The sequence below is a fragment of the Mesocricetus auratus genome, unplaced genomic scaffold (genome assembly GCF_017639785.1).
Source record: "Mesocricetus auratus isolate SY011 unplaced genomic scaffold, BCM_Maur_2.0 Super-Scaffold_100013, whole genome shotgun sequence".
Classification (NCBI taxonomy): domain Eukaryota; kingdom Metazoa; phylum Chordata; class Mammalia; order Rodentia; family Cricetidae; genus Mesocricetus; species Mesocricetus auratus.
Window position 1 is genome coordinate 11,618,199 of NW_024429196.1, and position 20,463 is coordinate 11,638,661.

The window sequence follows — 20,463 nt, forward strand, 5'->3', positions numbered from 1 at the left end:
GGCTTTTGTCTCTGAGACTGCTTTATTTCTGAAGGTCAGTTTGTTGAATACAAGATTCTTAGCAGGCAGGGTTTTACTCAGCACTCTGAATATGTTATTCTGAACCAACAGCCATTAGTCAGCCACTACCTCACTGTCACCACAGAAGAGTAGATGTGGGGGTCTGTCCATTACTGCATTTTATGGTGGTATGCAAGCCCATTACTGGGTCCTAAAACCATGTTCTGTGCTTGCTTCCCTCTTCCCCACTTCAATGAAGACCATATACATCCTCAATGAGAAAACTGAATATAATTTTAATATTTCCTTCAAGAATGTAATTTGGCTATAAGACCAATACAAAGCACTCTATGTTCTACTGATCTAAATATGAAATTACCAATAAATCCTATAATATGTGCAGATGCACAAGCCTTCCAATTCTGAGAAGGCATATGTAGAAAGACCACTTTGAAAGGAATTAAGATTTTGGTTTCACTTTGATTTTGAGATTAAATATAATTATGTAATTATTCAGAATATACTTTGTTACTTATTTACTTCATAAAATACTATTGTTCTGAAACCAAGAATCTGAAAGAAAATGGGCATGCCTGCTACATTTTTAAAGCATTATAATTATTTAAACTCTCATTATATCTTTATGTTTACAATTCAAATAGCTTCCTTTAAAGGCCATTTTACATGGTCAATCAAGAACATAATTAAGTACATCTTAATGACTTCCACTGATACATGGAGAAATTGATTTACCCATGTCATTGTTTTTTTTTTAAACAAAGAGGAACATTAAGATCAGAAAATGATCGCATTCAGTTATTTTAGCTTGCAAAAAAAAAACCAAAAAACAAAAACAAAAACTTACCAGTAGATAAAGGCACAATTTTTACTCACTTCAAGTAATCAACCACAAAAAAGATTGCTTACTTTCAACATGATTGATTGACATTTTTCAAACAATCTGTTAATCCTGACAGCTCTTTATTGTTTCCATGTGCTTGCTATGAGTTACTAATCTCCGATGGGTGCCATCATGAGAATAACCAAAATCAGATAATGTGACAGAAGATTAACAAAGTGTTTCACATCCTTGAATTATATACCAGGTCAAGAATGGGGGTTGATGAGTGTTGCAAAAAGAGACTACAGGGCTACTTATATTTAATAAAACCAGCAATATCAAGAGAGTTATCATCTCACTTCCAATTTCTTCCCCTCAAGAACAATTTGAATCTCTTTGGCATCCAAAGTCTCATAGGTCAACAATGCTTCTGCTAGATTCTTATGCTCTTTTGCATGAGTTTTCAAGATATGTTTTGCTCGTTCATATGACTCCTGAAAGAAAAGAAAATCAGAAGAAAATGTAGAGATGCAATGACAATACGTAAGGAGAAAATAAAACCAATGTGGTTCTAAAATATATTGATTTACGTTAAAATAAAAAAGCATTTAAAAGCTTTGTTCTAAAATATAATTGTTTGTACATAAGAATATAAACAGCACATAGAATGTATCATAATAGAAGACTTTGGAAAACATTTCAAGAGCGGCTCTGTCTTTCCAGAGTGTTAATTTTCTCTGCTGTAACTAGACATTTCTTTCTTTACCCTCCAGCAGTTAATTCAAGCCTGGCTGTTACCATGGAAGATTGCTTTCCTGAAATTCTTACTCTTGTTACAGATACTTCTTTGTTCCCATCACCATTTCCAGATATTAGTAACCTATTTTTTGCAAAAAGTACTACTCCTCTGAAAGTCAAACCATTTAAATATTGGATACCAACTCTACCTTGACAAGCCATCTAAGTAATACTGATTACATTCCTCATTAATTAGACACTGCCCCTCAGTCGTATCTTTTCTTTCATTCCAAGAACTACATTGAGAGATGGATAACTTCAGTATCTGAGAATATGTAAGCAACCTTTCTAGTAAGCTCCAGACCAACATACCTATTTCTAACTTAGGATCTTCATTATGATGTCCAAATTCAATAACTTCCTATTAAACAAAAACAATCTATCCAATCAACAGCCTGTATCCCAGTTTGGTCTCCACTTCTTCAGTTAATTGTGGTGGTATATTATTATTTATGATTTAATAAAGATTGCTTGAAGGATCAAAGTACAAAACCAGCCACGCTAGTTAGCTATAGAAGCCAGGCAGTGGTGGCACGCACCTTTAATCCCAGGACTCAGAAGACAGAGGCAGATGGATCTCTGTGAGTCCAAGGCCACCTAGGGCTACACAAGATTGAATCAGTGTAAAAGAGAAACAGTTCACACCAAGGAGATCTCAGCACTTGGGATCCCACACTTTTAATCCCAGCTCTAGAAATGTATATAAGATAGGGGCAAAAATTCAGTCTTGGGCATTTTGGTCTCTGGCTGTATTTTGAGAGTTAGTCTCTAGCCACGTTGAGGAGCAGTGAAGTTGGGGACAGTTTGAGGATCACCCCTTTGGTCTGAGCTGAGGTAGAGGTAGGAGCTAGTGGCTGGCTGCTTTGCTTCTCTGATCTTCAGCTTGAACCTTGAATCCCAATATCTCCTCTGAGCCTTTCACTTTTGTGTTACAGTTAATGGCATGAACAATATAGTTACCAGAGGCAGAAATGTGGAAGATGGTTTCAGCTGCTCTCTTTCCTTTCCTACCTGATATATGACCCTTTAAGTCTATGTAACTTTTATTTTTGAGGCTGGTTTCAAATATACTATGTAGCAAGGGTGTCCCTGAACTTCTAATCCTCCTGCCTCTATCTTCCAAGTGCTGAGATTACAGGCATGTGTTACCACCATGCCTACATTCTGTGGTGCTGAGGACAGAATCCAGTGTTTTCTACATGCTAGGCAATCACTACCAACTGAACCACATTCCCAAATCTGCACCAGTATCTCTTGAGCACACGCAGTGTTTCTTCACATCTTATATTTTATAGGGTGAGATTTAGAAACACTAGTTATCATCACTCTTTTTGTTTGCAGTGCTGGGGACTCAAGGCATTTATTTGATAAGAAATTTCAAGCTCTCTCTACTAATGAACTATAGACCCCTTATTATCATTTTTCTAAAGTATCTAGGCACATTATGTATTAAAAAAATAATCGTGCTGAGAAAAATATTACCCGTAGAAGGATTCTTATTTCTTGTTCAATGGCAGATTGAGTTTCAGGACTTAGTGTTCCTGAATCACTGTACGTCATAACTCCAAGCTAAAATCAAAAGGAATAAAATAATTGAACAAATTACTACAAAGAAATTTAGCACAGTAAGTACTAGCATATATATAAATGGGGTTAGGTTGCAACATAAAAATGTTGAGTGCCATGTAACATTCATTGGAAACCATAAGGACAAATCAAAATAGCAAATGTGAATAAGATACAAAAAATTAAAGCTCTTTAAGTGCCTTCTCAGAAATCCCTGGCAGCTCTCCCAAATCTAGAAATCCACATGGATGACAAATTATATATATATATATATATATATATATATATATATATATATATATTTTTTTTTTTTTTTGGCTTTTCGAGACAGGGTTTCTCTGTATTGTTTTGGAGGCTGTCCTGGAACTCGCTCTGTAGATCAGGTTGGCCTTGAACTCACAGAAATCCGCCTGCCTCTGCCTCCCAAGTACTGGGATTAAAGGTGCCACCAACGCCCGGCTGACAATGATATTGAAAATGTAAAATTACAAGTTCAGAAAAACGAAAGAGCTAAATAATTTAATTTAGAACTTTATTAGTTCATGAAGTCTAAGTAGAAAAAATCTGCATTACTACTCAGAGCAATGATGAGAATAAATCTCAAATGAATTAGGAATCAAACAACAAAGAAGAATGTTACCAACACATAAATCTATCAAAGGATGACATGGAAAATCAACTACCTTTTCACTCATTCCAAATCTGGTAACCATCCTCTTTGCAATTTGTGTTGCATTATCAAAATCACTAGAAGCACCTAGATTAAAAAAACAAACATAACTTTGGGAAATCTTTAAATGAATAAACGTAAGCATGAAATAAATATACTATCAAAAGCCAACCTGTTGTAATATGATCGGTTCCAAATATGAGCTCCTCTGCCACTCTTCCTCCCATACTGACATCCATCTGTGCAAGCAGCTGGGCTCTGGTTTCATTCCATCTGTCATTCTCAGGCAATAGTGAGACCTATACAATTTAATAATAACCACATAATAATAAAGACACTCAGACACACGTCTGAAATAATTGTATTCATAACCAAAGTTATTCAGTTTTTCCAGACAGTATTCAATGGGATGATGCTAAAAGCCAAGTGATTGGGTAGGTATGGTTACCAAGTAACCTAATGACCTGAAACCTCTGTGGCAGGAAATCAACATGAAAAACAAGGGAACTCTCCTAAAAATATGGTGCATCTTACGAACAACAGCTACATAATGCTACAATAGGACTTTTTTCTAGCCACACAAAAATATTCATGCAGTCATATATTAGAAAGATTCAAGAATGAAGCATGTGCTAAGAAATATTGTCTCTATATCTACTAGTTTATTTAGATATTTAAAAATTACGATTTATAATCACTCTTCAATTGTATTTTCATTGAAATATGTAACACCTGAAATATATTATGAAACTACTCTGATATAAAATTATAGCAAATGGATCTAATCTCAGTACTGTTAAGGAAATCAGAAAGGATAAAATTCATTAGGAAGTTGCAATCTCCTACATAAGTTTATAGAAAGCTATATTAGAAAGTAAATCTTAAAACAAGGAAATGAGGTATGTAAGGCAAGAGATGGCTCAAACATGTGATCCCAGGACGTGTAAAGGTGAGGCAGGAGAATTACCACACGTTTGAGGCCAGTCCAAGGTACATGGAGAGTTTCAGGTCAACCTGAGCTACAGAGTGAGAAGTGAGACCCTGTCTCAAAGCAAGCAAACAAAACAAAAGGAAAAAAAAGCAACTAAACTAAAATTTTAAAATACCAACTAAACTAAAATAAAGTAGTGCATAGTTCAGTGGTGACAGCTTGATTCATATGTATGAGTCTGAGTTCAAACCACAGTACAGGGAGGGGAAAAATGTTTATAGGAAACTTACATGTCCAAGTGTTGGCCCCCGTGGCATGATTGTAGCTTTATTGATTGGCATTGCATCCTTTGTGTAATATGCAATAATAGCATGTCCAGATTCATGATAGGCTGTTATGGTTTTGTTTTTGTTATCAATGTCTACACTTCTTCTTTCTGGTCCTAAGATAAAAAACATACTATATTAGGGTGGTATACTTAACTGCTGGGCATGGTAGCCTATAATCCCAGCACTCCAGAGGAAAGAGAATAACAGCTGTCAGGCTAGTCCATGATTCATTGTGATAACAGGAAGGCACACACCCAGAATGCATGAGCACTCATTATTGAACATGGAGGTATGGTGGCTCACAGCAGTAATCTCAGCACAAAGAAAATGATGAACTGCAGAATAATGGAATGAGAAGGAAGACATACCCATTAGAATTTTATCTTTAGAAAACTCTAGTTCCTTCATGGTAACCATTTCTTTTCCATCAACAGCTGCCTTTAATGCAGCTTGGTTCACAAGATTCTCCAGCTCTGCTCCAGAGAACCCAACGGTACCTCGAGCTATGATTTCTGGATCAACAGCTATAGACAAAGAGAACAACACAATAAAGCTCCATCACTAAACAGAAGCTCACATTTCAAAGGTAGAAAAAACACAATTACTCTGTATTACAGCTTAAAATACATTATCTTAAAACCAAAATTGAAATTAATAAAACTTATATGCCAATATATGCCATTATGTCAATATTAATTAGTATTTATTAGTTATTAATATTATTGTTAGTAATAATAAATTCTTATGTTAATAACAAAACTTCCAGAAAATGTCTAAGTTTTATCAACTTTATGAAAACAAAACAAAAAGTGGACTTGCTAGAGATGAAATTAGAAACTTCAATTATGACCTACACTGGGCCCAGCAAGTAAGAAAGGGCACCAACTCCCTTGCAGACAACCCAGGTTCTGTTCCCAGCACCCACAGGGCAGCTCCTGTTCTGGCCTCCACTGGTACTGCACATACACATACAAAGATAAAAATAAGTGTATCTTAAATATGCCCTATGCTAATGTCCAGCTTGACCACAAATTGAAAAAGGAAGCTCACAGTCAAAATTCTCATCTCTTAAATATCACCTTGAAACACTTTGGTCTCCTTTTATGATAGGAAACAAACTTAGTTTTACAGATTGATTCAAGACACATTCTTGAAAATACTGCAGCTTATCCTACTGTCACTTGTTTTCAAATGGTTCCATATTCCCATGTGCCTTGTTCCCTATTTTGCTTACTAAAAGGACCCCTTTTTTGTATTTTATATTCTATTTAAAATATATAGTATATATGTATATGTATATGTATATGTATATATATTCATTACAGGTAATAAACCACAAACAAATTTTCCTTTGTAATCAGGATTCAAGAATAAAATACTATTAGGGATATACACAAACTGAAGAATGCACATATAAATGGGTATAGAGAGGACAAAAAAATTTAACCAAATAAGGACCATCAACAGAATGGTTAGATATATTCCCATTTTCCACAAATAACAATGTTAAAAATCAAAGAATTGGACTCACATTTGTCAAACTTTATTTTATTGAGATACCATTTCAAAATTTCAGTCCGACCCTTCACATCTGGCCTTGGAACTGTAACTTGCATGTCAAAACGACCAGGACGTATTAAGGCACTAAGGGGAAATTTAAAAGATGCATATAAATAAACTAAATATGCTAGCATACACTAAACATGTGATGGGGAAGCATCAACAACCAAAGATAAGAAAGAATTCTAAATATAAATGTTCAGATAGTTCCCTCAGAAGCATGGACAACAGTCTCAGAAGGTTCAAGGACACTGACCACCCATAACCACAGAACTCAAGAAGCCAAGGAGTCCCGGGCCAACCTGGACTATGTAGTATAAGCTGGTGTGAAATAATAATGAACAGAAGACAGAACAAACGTTCATTTAGATACATTTGTGCAAGTAAAGTAGCACAATATCTTTTCTCCCTCCTTATTTGAGTCCCCTCCCTTTTCCATTCCCCACTTCAGATCACTTGTACAGTATCTTCCTGTCTATTGCAGTCATATCCCTTCTCCAGTGGTGTGTGCGGTTACTCCAGATGTACTCACATCTGAAGATGTGGAGATGGATGCATGGTTTCTATGGTTAGTCGACTACAGAACATTTTTCTTGACTAAAGATATGTTAAGTCTTTTTGAAATAGGATTTTTATATTGCCAACAGTTCTTGAACTATGTAGCCCAGGCTGGTCTCCAACTCACAGAGATCTGTCTGTCTCTTCCTTCTAAATGCTGATATTAAAGGTGTGCAGCAAAATGCCTGGCACGTTTTAACTGCCTACATAAAAATATCTTTAATACATGCAAGTCAGTATTACAAATTATTTCATTATGTATTTTTGACATATTTTGTTTCATATATATCAAAAATACAAATTTATACATAAAATCACATATTTTTACATATTAAAATATATAAATTATATTTACATTTTTTAAAAAACCAACATGCCCCTTTTGGGTTGACGCTTCTCCAAAGAAACTCCCAAAACATAGGCTATTGCAATAGCATTCTCCCTGCCTGCCTCAGAGGTGGAAAGTAAATTGTTTAAGGATGAAGACACAAGCACTTCAGACACAGGACCCAGAGACCTCTGAGCTGGGACAGACCTAAATGCTTCCTCCATGAGAACTAGCCTCATGGTATCAGAAGACCCCATGCGAGCTTCCAAAAGAGGGAAGTAACCAACAGCCCTGCCCAACTAGGACACCTATAATCCACAATAATGATCAGCATGGCACAATAACCCTAAGAGTTCAATAGTGACAAGCATACTTTGGTGGTAACTAACAGCTATCTAATTGAACTTAAAACCCACTCAATGAAAGGGAAACCATGCCTGGTACTGGAAACCTAGCCCACTACCCAGGGTCAGTAAAGGATCTTAGAGGAGAATCTACAACCACTATTTTACTAAACCAGCACAATCCCTAACTACATTGTAAATATTTGTCCTTACACTCACAGATTAAATGTAATCATCACCTCTCATCAAGGAAGCTTCTCTTTGCAATTGACAGAGAGCATTACAGACAACTACACATAATCAAAATGCAGAGTTGTGGAGTCCAGAACCAACTGATACATGTAGAACACAACTCCTACACCTAAGACTCAAGGATCATTTAGGAAGACGGGGTGGAAAGATTGTAAGAGCCAAAGGAACAGGGAACTTAAGAGACTGTGTATCTCCTACAAATGTCAGTAGCTACACTCATGGTGCCTCACCAACATGGTTGGTTACCTAAACATGACCTCAGCAAGGGTGATGCCATGTTACGCTAGAGTGGAGGAGGAAAAGATAGGCCTCAACCCTAGACAAAGAACAAGTAAAAAAATGCTAAGGACAGGAACAAAAGTCTTTCCTAAGGAAGAGCATACCAAATGGTCACACCTACAAAATGTATACATACAGGTTATGTATTTGTTCTTAGGAATACAGACACACGGACATGCACACATAACAAAAATTAAGGAAAAAAGGTGATGAACTTGTAAAACAGGTCTGGTTTGATGGTGTGTGTGCACATGTGTGTGCATGGGGAAGAGGGTTGCATGGGAGGACTTGAAGGAAGGGAAGAGAAGGGAGAACAGAAAAGTAAAACAATCATTAAAAAACAACCACACACTCCCTTCTCAATTGCTATCTACAACGCTGGATTGTTGTTTCAGAAAAAAGACAAGCTACAAGCTACTAATCACACAAAAGGTACCTTCTATACATTTCAAGTTATTTTTAATTTTTAAATGTGGGAGGGGGACAGGCATGTATCCTTAGTACGGGTGCCTATAGAGGCCACCAGAAAGTGTTTGATCCCCTAGGACTGGAGTTAAAGGTGGCTATGAGCTGGAGGGTATGGGTGATGAAAATCAAACTCAGATCCACTACAGAATAGTATGCTTTCCTCACCACTGAGTCATCTCTAGCCCCATTCCCAACACAGAAACTTTTAATGCTATAAATTTCACTTTTAAAATGCTTTCTGTTTAAATGTGACCTATGTTTTCAATATTATTGAGAAGTAATTATAACAGTTCTGAATTCAAAGTAAATAATCCACATGGGTTTTAATATACTAGGTTGTGCAAGCATCACTTTGATTTAATTTTAGAACTATTTTCTTTAGGAATTCTATGTCCACTGGTTATTACGTCACGTTCCCCAAACCTGTGGCAACTAATCTGTCTCTAAATTTGCTTATTCCAAACACCTACAAATGGAACTGTGCATGATGACAGGTTGTGGTAGGCTTCTTCTCTTAAAACAATGTTGTAGTTTGTAACAGTGTTTCATAGAAGTCTTTTCATACTTACTTATCTAATGCTTCTGGGAAATTTGTGGCACCTATAATGATTACTCCCTCGTTGGGTTTGAAACTAGAAAAAAAAAATACCATTTTACTGAAAACTGAAGCACAGATTCCATGAAACAACACTTACATATAAAACTGTTCATGGTTAACTTTAATGGATAACAAACCAGCAGTCATACAATCCACAAACCATCTGTTACAGTTACTTAGGAAAACAACTTGACATAAAAATGGCTTGGGTGACTAATTAAATTTTGCAAAAAATTATTTTTAACTTTACCAATTCAATTATTTGGTCCTAGACCTCTATTTACTAATTTAAGACAATATTTCTTCCTTTTTATATTGTCAACACTGATATAAGCTTTAACTTGATCACAACACTCAGTCATCAACTCTATAGAAACTAGCCTGTTATCTGTTATCGCTTACTTTTGGAGAGTATCAGTCAGCGCTAGGTATCTAATCCAGGTACTCATGTATACTAGAGACAGATGATTCACTATTGAATTTATATCTATACTCCATATCTTTCTACCTTTAAATAAACCAGATTGAGCTTGAATCACTGTTTTCCTCTTACAAATATAATGAAATAAATGAAAATAGGTATACATTTACAATTTTGAGAAAAACTGCTAAGTCAATTAGTAATACAAACAACACTGAGAGAAAAATTTGACTTCTTACATGAGGTGACTCTGTTGCCTACACATGTTTTTTGTTTTTTTGCTTTTTTGGAGACAGGGTTTCTCTGTATTGTTTTGGAGGCTGTCCTGGAACTTGCTCTGTAGACCAGGCTGGCCTTGAACTCACAGAGATCGGCCTGCCTCTGCCTCCCGACTGCTGGGATTAAAGGCGTGCTCCACCAATGCCCTGCTAAACATGTAACATTTAATATTTACACAATTTTACCAAGTCCTTCATGAGAACTTGCATAAAACCAAGTCTGCAAATATTAAATACTGGAAGATACCTGTTACTCTAAATTATCTTTAAAATGAATACTTTTTTTCATCATATTTAACAAAGACTCAATTACCCATCCATTTCAGCAAGAAGTTGATTAATAGTCTGCCTTGAATAAGGATGCATTGGAGATTCAATTCTCTTCCCACCAACAGAATCTAACTCATCAATGAATATAACACAAGGAGCATTTGCTTTTGCTTCCCCTAAGAAAACAAAAACAAAATAAAAAAGATTCAAAATAAGTTGAAAGAAACTAACACCTTTTGAACATAAAAATATTAATATTTGTAAGACTATCAGTTCAAAAAAAATTATATAGAGGAAAAAAAAGAGGTTACAGTCTACCAAGAACAGCAACGTTGAAGGAGTTGTACTAAAGAACATGATAGAAAATGAGAACTGGTTATCCATTCTTCCTAACTGTACAAATTAGTATAATCAGAATTGAGGCTAAAAACTCTTAATTATAATGCTACAGAAACAATAGATAAAATGAAAAGCCAAAAAAAAAAAAAAACCCTCAAGAATTAGCTTTCAACAGTCCCTAAATTCTTCCTGCATATCTACCAGGCCTTATTTAGCCTATTCTAGAAAAAGAGTACAGGGCCTACAACACAGCTCAACAGAAAATGGACTTGAGTTCAAATTCCTAGAACTCAAAAAGGTGTAAGAGAAATGATTGCACAGATTTCACACATACACACACCATAAACATACAAAATAATAAAATTGTTTAAATAAAGAGCACAGCTTCATTTTGGCTCAATCATTAAGCTTCCTAAAGTTAAAATATATCTATATCAAAATTCAATACAAGAAATTATCAAGGAGAGGGTAAATGAATAAAACATTACTATTTCTCTAACAAATATAACATTGTCTAAAATACATCAAAACCTACTAAAAAGATTTCTGATCCTGCTGGCTCCTACACCCACAAACATCTCATCGAATTCTGATCCAGATGCATAATAAAATGGAACATCAGCTTCTCCTGCCACGGCTCGGGCAAGAAGTGTCTTCCCTGTTCCTGGTGGCCCAACTAAAAGAATTCCTAAAAGAAAAACAGGTCGACAAGAATGATCCATTATTTTTAAATCCCTTGATAAGAACCTTCAACACAGATGAGTATTAATTCCTATAATAGAAATGACAGTAATGATCAATATTGTCAAAAATGGCCAAGAAATGACATTTCTGCTAATGTTTCACTTCAAGATTTTCTCTAGAACTAATTTTCTTGTGCCATTTAAACATTATTTACAGCCAGGAGTGGTGGCAAACACCTTTAATCCCAGTACTTAGGAAGCAGAAGCAGGTGGCTCTCTCTATGAGTTCAAGGCCAGTCCAGTCTATATACTACATAATGAGTTTTAGGTCAGCCAAGTACAAAGTGAGACTCTGGATCAAACAAACAAACAAAAAACAAATAAATGCATATATATAATGTACACATCAACAAGTAAAACAAGAATATTAAGACAAAGGATTACAGACTCATTTATAACAACATAAAATTCACATTAAAAGATATGCAGCTAAATATAATAGAAGATTTTGGTAATGTATTTCCATGAAAATCCAAAAATTATTTTCTAAACATTTGGCATGAGATTAAAAAATAAAAAAAACCCCAATGACATTAAAGAAATAATGCTAATTTAGGCTGTGAGATAGGATTAGGGCAATGTCGTTATTTGTAGGTTATGACTACAACTTATATTCAAGGGAAAAATGAAATGCACATATAGGCAAACACAAGAAAAATATTTGACAAAATGAGAAATACTGTTAGGTATAGGATGATAATACATAGGTGTTAACTGCTATTATTCTACGGTTTCCCAAATATTTAAAACTTTTCATACCAATAAGCTTCTGTCATAAGTTGAAAAAAAGTAATCTCTGATTTGTTTACAACTCTTGTAATTACACTAGAAAAGCAACAAAGCTGCAGTGATGCTACATTTTAACATTTAAAACAAGGTAAAAACAAGCTAAAAAACAGCATAAAACTTAAAGTATTGCCATGGTTTAGTTGTTTACTTTGACATATCTTAGTGTATACCTCAAGACTTTTTCATAAATATAATGCTGTATTAGAAATTAAGTGTAACTATAGTTTTAAATATTCCCTATATTACATCACTGTACCCCCAAGTGGTAAAAGTTTAAGGAAACATTTCCAGAAGTTTCCAGAAAAGATGTTCAATAGTCTAAAATCTAGCCTTAAAACTGCAGTGCCACAGATGGAAGCAGATGCAGAAATCTACAACTAACCACTGGAATGAGCTCCTGGAGTACAGTCAAAGTGAGAGAGGAGTGATAATATGAACTAAGGAGTCAAGATTACTGACTCCAGTCTGACAACTTCAGAACCTGCATAAGACCGAACTGGACTCTCTGAATAAAGGTGACAACGATGTGGCTGGGATAATATATGAGGCCACTGGCAGATACCTTGCTTAGTCTAGGCATAGAAATGGGGTGGGGGCTTGGTCTGGCCTCAATGAGATGCTGGAACAGAATTAGTAGACTTCCTAGCGAAGGTCTAACCCTCTCCAAGGAGCAGATGATAGGTGTGGAGGGAAGTGGGGGGGAGTGGGAGGGGAGGGGGGGGGAGCTGGAATTGGAATGTAAAAAGTGAATAACTGTAGTTACCTTTGGATCATTTTGAACAGCTACCAAATACCTGCATGGTAAAGGTCTGCCCCTAGGCTACAGTGCTAACTGCCAGACTGTTAAAACTCAGAGACAGTGGGAAGAGGTGGGTCACTGGAGGCATGCCTTAAAAGGATAGACTGTGTCTTGATGCTGTGTCATGCACTCCACTCTGCCCTCTACCACTTGCTTTCTCGCTACTGTGAGGTGAGAAGCTTTGTGCGACCATGCACTATATGCTAGGCCTCACCTGAAACCTCAATGATTGATCAGGATTGTGGATGAAAAACTCTAAAACTACAAGCCTGAAACTGTCCTTTGAAGACAACAAACAACAGATTAATCTTTAATGAAGTAAATTCATTCCTAGAAATTGGTTTCTTTTTTCTTTTCTTTTTTTTTTTTAAAGAAGTGTCACTTGTTTTTCAGGCTAACCTCAAATTTCTGATCCTTCTGCTTTCACCTCCCAAGTGTTAGAATTACAGGCTCAGTTTATAACATGGTGGGGATCAAATCTTGTGCTTATGCATACTGGATAACCACTGATATATGGACCCAACTATTCCTTAGCGCTGGTGACGCACGCCTTTAATCCCAGCACTTGGGAGGCAGAGGCAGGCAGAGCTCTGTGAGTTCGAGACTAGTCTACCAAGTGAGTTCCAGGACAGGCTCCAAAACAATACAGAGAAACCCTGTCTCGAAACAAAAAACAAAAAACAAAAAACAAAAAAAAGAAAGAAATTTATTCTAAGTAAATAATTAGGCTGAAGGGCAAAGCTGTGTTAGAGTAGTCATCAAACTACTCCTATTTTCTTAAAAATTTGTATTTTAATATAAACAATTACATAAAAGTATAAATGTTATAAATAATTAGCACATAGTCTTCATAATTGTAAAGATCATGAGGACAATTTCCACAGTTCTCACTTAACAGAAATCCTCAAGAATTCACATATTAAAAAAGAAAACTCTAAGGTGTTGGGAGTGTAGCTCAGTGGTGTGGTGCTTACCTACTATGTACAACGTGAGTTTATGATCTCCAGTACAAGAACAAAACAAAGAAGAACAAAAACATCAGTGTTTAGTATGACCCTAAAATGGTGCCTGACCCTGATGGGAGTGTTGACATTACAAAGATCGTTATTAGAACAAATGAAGCAGAGAAGTTAACAATTGTATGTCCGTGTAAAAGCTCTAGCTTTAAAGCTGTAGAAAAAAAGAATCTTTATGTGAGGTTAGAGAGATGGCTCAGTATATAAGTGCACTGGATGCTCTTCTGGAGGACCTGAGTTCAATTCCCAGCACTCACATGGCAACTCACAAACTCTGTAATTCTAGTCCTGGGTGATCTGGGGCTCTCTTCTAGCCTCCACCAGCACCTGGCAAACACATGGTAGGCAGACATATATGCAGGCAAAACACAAATATACATAAACTTTCTTAAAATTTTAAGTGAAAAAAATCCTTTTTAGTAAATGTACAGCCAAGTATTTACAGCAGCATTATATTTTACTAAAAGTAGCTATAGAACTTTATGTCTAGAATAAGCACATATTTTTAAAAACAAAAATTAGGAACTGATTTTATCAGTCATAATATGATCAAATAAAATTTGTAATATGTTGCTTTATGTTTTACACCAAATCATGATAAAAGGGAGATTATCTTACCTTTGGGAAGTTTACCTCCAAGCACAGTAAATTTTTGTGGATTTTTCAAGAATTCAACCACTTCCTGTAATTCTTGTTTGGCTTCCTCCACCTTAAATGGTTCAATTTACCAAATAATCAAATAATGGTTAGATTATCAAGGTTTCCTCTTTGGCAATCATATATTTAATGTAGATAAGAGTGAATTTGGCCTTTCAGTAAAACATGTTTTTAACAAGATAAAGGTTTTCTCTCAATCCTTATTTCCAATTACATGGCATTCTTATTATGCCAACAAAAAACATTTAAGTTTTCACGTTTACTCAATAGGTTATCAGGAAAAACACAGCTAAAGGTCAAAGAGCAATCTGAAAACCTAAACTGTTTAGGTCATGGTTATATTTCTAGAAATTTTCCCAAAACTATTCCAGAAAACATCATTAATAGAAAAAGAAGTTTTTGTTTGTTTGTTTAGTTTTCAAATGACTTTGAAAGTTACTCTGACTATATCACTTAGTTTTTTTTTTAACTAAAAATTTGTAATGATAATAATTAAAAATAAAGCACTACTCATTCCCAGGCCCAGGAAAATGGACACATGTTCACCAAAATGCATGAGGTACACCCTCACAATACTAGAGACCCATACTAGAACAACCAAAACTGTCAAAGTTAAAGGGTGTATCATGATAGCCATGTAATGCAAACTGTGTAGTCAGGATATATGAACTACTGCTCTACACAGCATGGCCAGATCCCACCCAAGAACATCAGATTGGGCAAGAAGAAAGATGCCAAGCAGTATGTGCTATGCACACTGCTGCTACTAACACCAACAAGTAAATTGAGCACAGCTAGTGGAAGTGTCTGACAGGACGACTCTCCTTTCAGTGAGAGACAGAGAGAAACTAGAAGAAGCTTCTTCTGGGAGGCTCTGGCTTTCTAGCACTCTTTGTGGGTTGCAAACTAATGAAAAAAATATGTGCTCATTCTTGAAATTTATCATTTGTGTACTCCTAAAGCAAGTACACTGAACTTCAAAAAGATCTGGCTGCACAATGAAAGACTAAAATATATCTACTTAAATTAATGGGTAAAATGGCAATTTAAAATTCTAAGAATAAAGCAAGAGACATGAAACACTGTTTACTTCTCAAATACATAATATCCTGTTCCCAATCTCTGTGGCAAGAGTATCTTCAGGTGAGCAACAGAAAAGCTATTGGGTGACGTAGGGTTAAAGGCATCGAGATAATGATGTTCTCAACAGTTCTTTTTTTAAAGCAGTCTATACATCCTTACACACTCTAAAATTCTGGGCAAGAAATAATTCTTACATAAGAAAGTGTCTTAAGACTCGGCAAAACTGTGTAATAGCAAACGTACCATGGTAAACTCTACAAAGTACTTTGCTCCTGTGAATTTACATTTTTGTCTGAAGCTTCTTAATTAACACATGTTGTTGAGTTGTCAGCCTGTCTCTCATTTTATACTCAGACATTCCCTCACCCCACTGCAGACAGAAACTTACAATACCCCAACCAAAACAGTCCCAAGAGGAATTCTGTCTTTTAAAGATTGACTTTGATTTTAATGGTGTGTTTAATGGCCTGGATGGGGTATGTGCATACAGAGAGCAGGTGCTCATGGAGGTCAGGAGAGGAGTCAGATCCACTGAAGCTAGAGTTAAAGCAGCTGTGAGCTACTCAATTGGGTGCTGGGAATTGAACCCAGTCCTGTCAAGAACAGAAAGTACTCTTAACCCCTAGAACATCTCTTTAGTTAGTCCCAGGAATTCAATTTAAGGTAAGCATGTAACTGCAGAACTCCGTCACCACAACAGGAAGGGTCTGACACTAATGATTCAAGTTTTAAATAATCATCATACCAATACCTTCCTCAACTGCTCCCTTTCTGCAACTCAAAACAGGGCCCGTAGCCTTAAAATGCAAGAAAAGTTTGGGGCAATTTGGTTTAACCAGATGGAAGCCCAATGCAAAATATCAATTAGGTAAAATACAAAGAAAGCAAATAAATCTTAACTTACCCCCTTAACATGTTCAAAAGTGACATTTTTCATCTGGACAGGATCTACAGCAGAATCAAGTCCTGTGGTTGTCCGGAAGCGAACTAACAGGAAAGAACACATGTGGGTATTTTTATCAAACTCTAGAAAATTGCATGTCTTAGAAGCCTAAGTTTCTCAGATTAATCTGAAAGAAAAAGTCTTCATTTTCACACAATGTTCAAGGACAAATGGTTCCTTAAGGATAGTCAGCAATTGTTTTCCTCCTGAGTTAAAAGTTAGGGTTTACTTTTAAATGTATTTTTTATCAATCCCTATCTAAATGTTACAAAATTTGAAACAGCTCTTCATTCTTCAAGACTGGTGTTCACTGACCTTAGTCATACTTTGTTATACTTAGGAACCAAAGACAATAAGGGTAAAAGAGATAGTCAATATTTGGCCTGTGATATATGGTCAGCAAGGTTCCAGGAGACAACAAAAAAAGTGTCCTACAGTCCTACAACTCCAGTAACTCACTGCTCCTCTCCATCAGAGATGGGGAAGACTCGGGACTCCAACCAGTATACAATTTGCAAATACAAGGATCACTACAGACAAAAGGTCTCTGATGCCTCCATTAAGAATCCATGTAGGTCAGTATTTATCCCTGGCATACAAACGGACTTCATGTGTCCATAACACAAAGAGGACGCTCTCTCAGCCTGGACTCTTAGGGGAGTGCCTGGACCATGCCCTGAGCAAAATGACAGACTCTGGATATCCCCTTTGTGGATGGAAGCTGGAATAGGGTGGGAGACTGGGGGGGAATGGTGGGAGGGTGTGAGAGGGGAGGGAGAGGGAACTGGGATTTACATGTGAAAAAAAAAAAAAAGAATCCATGTGCTCAGCAAATGCCTGACCCATTCTAAAAAATGGCACAGCTGGGAGGGGGAAAAGCTAAAGAAGCCAAGGGGCTCCCCTAAGTCCTTAAAAGTAACCCTAAGAAGCCTTCATAATAAACGGAAAATAGGATAATTTTTGGCCACCTATATGGTTTTAAACACCCAGTAGGAAAACATATACAAAGTAGATTAGCAATAATATAAAACAAAGAACTAGACTAGATGTTTTTTAATAGGACAAAGAATGATTCGGGCCTTATAAGCTTTCCATCACACCCCAAGTGTGGGTTACTGACATGCCAGGTCACCCGACCATCAGTATCTCATGCTTTTTCTACATGTAAATAGTTTCTACTGCCTAAACCCTGATGTTCTAGTTAGGCTTGTCAACTTGGCACAACCTAGAGTCAACTAGCAAGAGGGAACCTCAGTGAAGAATTGCTCTGATCAGACTGGTGTATGGGAGCATCTGTGAGGCACTGTTTGCCAACTGATGTAGAAGGGCTCAGCCCACTGGAGGTAATGCCATCTCTAGGCAGTGTTCTGATCTGTGTAAAAAAGCTTCCCTCAATGATGGACTGTGACACAGAAGTGAAAGTCAGATAATTCCCTTTCTCCCTAAGTTGTTTGTGGTCAGACTGGTTTAGCACAGCAACAAAAAAATTAGAATTACTCAGACAAGAAAAGCCAACAGGGACATCAATGCTGTGTTGTTATCGCTTTCAATTTGACAGGATCCAAGAGAGGAACTTCTGGGCATGTCTACAAGGGAGTTTCTAAATTGGATCAAGATGGAAAAGAACTGCCTAAATCAAAGTGTAGTCCTGCTTTGAGTAAAAAGAAAAGAGGAAGTGAACTAAACATCAGAATTTCATTTCTCTGATTCCTGACTGATGCTGCAATGAGACCAGCTACCTCAAGCTCCTACAGCCATGACAAGCTGTACCCTGGACTTGTGATGTGCAATAAATAACCACTTTCTTAAGCTGCTTTGTTAAAGCAATGAGAAGAGTAACTTAATGTACTTGTTGACAAAGACTGTGAGTCTTTAAGTTCAAGGCCCAACTATCCCAAAAGACATTATATCTAGGGTACATCTTAAACCTAGAGCATAGAGCTCTTTCGGCCACACTATCTAGGGCTTTTAGGGACCAACAGCTGTGATGGTTTTGAATAGGCAAAGGTATTTGAATACTTGGTGCTCACTTGGTGATGCTGCTTATGGAAGTTATGGAAAGTTCAGAACAAAAAGCCTTATTCCACTTTCAGTTCATTCTCTGCTTTCTGTGAGACTGAAATGTGATCAGTCAGCTTCCTGTTTGTCTGCAGCAACTAAGCCATCCCTGCTATTATGGAGTCTTAACAATCTGGTACCATAAATCTAAACAAACTTTAGTATTGTTTTTTTGTTTGGTGGACTTTGGTTTTGGAAACAGGGTCTCACTATGCAGCTCTGGCTGGCCTGTAAATTGCTATATAGAACAGAATGGCCTTTTGCTGGGATTAAAAGTGTGTCCCATCAAGCAGACAGATATTGGATATTTATAAAATTGGGTTTGAAATCATTAAATTTTCATGGTGGAAACCGGATTCAATGTTATAACCTCACTGGTCATTCCGGGACTTTGCATTCTTCACTAGTTACTCCTCTAGTGTCGTTGATCAAACTCAGATAATCCCGAAGTAGTAACTCCATATATCTAAGTTCTTAAAATGACTAAGTGTAGAGACCTTAAACCCCATTTTAGACATTATTAGCCAAATTAAGTCACCCATATCCTAAGTGATTTTAGGGTCTCAATTCTTCATGGGGTACTGTTAAGTAGCTACTTTGATAGTTAGATATTAGCAGGCTAGAAGGTCACTAATAATCAGCTTTTAAAACCAAGAACTGAAACTGAAGGATTACTACCGATCAAAAGGATGAGAACTAAGTCTTATTGTGAATTAGGCAGAAGGTCATCACTAAATAACTGAACTTTCCTATTTAGTAGGAGGTGATAAAGAATAAGAATATAGGGGGCTGGAAAGATGGCTCAGTGGTTAAGACACCAGCTGCTTTTGTAGAGAAACTGGGTTCAGTTCCTAACACCCACAGGACATTTCACAAATACCTTTAACTTCAGCTCCAGGGACTCTTCTGGTCTCTATAGGAACCAGGTACATGAATGTACACAGGAACCAGATACATGGATGTACATAGACATTAATGCAGGTAAAACACTGACAAATCTTAAAAAAGAACAAGAATATATCATCATCTCCTCAGTAAAGGTCAACACAAATGGGCCTCTCAGCCATCTGGACAGGAAAATATGCCACAGGAAGCACTGTCTTTTGTAGAAGCTTTAGAAATAGATTGCCGAAAATGTAGATTGACATCATGCTCTCTTTGTCCATCTTCCACTGTCACCTCATGAGTGTGCTCTTCTCTACTCTGCAACCAACTACCTAGCTTCTATTCAGCTATTCAAAAACAAGCAAAATAGGTGTGGTAATAATCCCTGTAATCCTAGTACACTGGAGGTAGTCAGCAGGTTCAGAAGTTTGAGGTCATCCTTGGCTACACCATGAGTTTAAAGTCAGCCTGGGCTACATGAGATCTTGTCTCAAACCAAATTTTTCAGAGCTGAGATAAAGTTCTGTTGGTATGGTGTTCATCCAGCATGCATGAAAACCTGGGCTTAATCCGCAGCACCCCATAAAATTACATGTCAGTAATAATAGCACTCAACCTTGATAACCATTGATTTAAAGATTTTCTTGCCTTTTTTCTAAG

The 20,463-nt window shown here is 36.6% G+C and overlaps 1 protein-coding gene across 2 annotated transcripts in view; it reads right to left on the reverse strand.

Moving 5' to 3' along the window:
* Positions 1–276: 276 nt before the first annotated feature.
* The window catches only part of Yme1l1 (YME1 like 1 ATPase), a 40,481-nt gene continuing 20,294 nt past the window's right edge, over positions 277–20,463 (reverse strand). For both annotated transcript variants that reach the window (XM_040755387.1, XM_040755386.1), the window contains exons 8-19: positions 16,822–16,904; positions 14,796–14,886; positions 11,366–11,518; positions 10,535–10,667; positions 9,494–9,556; positions 6,667–6,779; positions 5,504–5,659; positions 5,097–5,248; positions 4,048–4,174; positions 3,889–3,962; positions 3,122–3,208; positions 277–1,335 (exon numbers count right to left, since the gene is read on the reverse strand). In XM_040755387.1, coding sequence (XP_040611321.1) covers positions 1,192–1,335; positions 3,122–3,208; positions 3,889–3,962; positions 4,048–4,174; positions 5,097–5,248; positions 5,504–5,659; positions 6,667–6,779; positions 9,494–9,556; positions 10,535–10,667; positions 11,366–11,518; positions 14,796–14,886; positions 16,822–16,904 — 1,376 coding nt within the window. In that variant the 3' untranslated portion in view covers positions 277–1,191. The remainder of the gene's footprint in view (positions 1,336–3,121; positions 3,209–3,888; positions 3,963–4,047; positions 4,175–5,096; positions 5,249–5,503; positions 5,660–6,666; positions 6,780–9,493; positions 9,557–10,534; positions 10,668–11,365; positions 11,519–14,795; positions 14,887–16,821; positions 16,905–20,463) is intronic.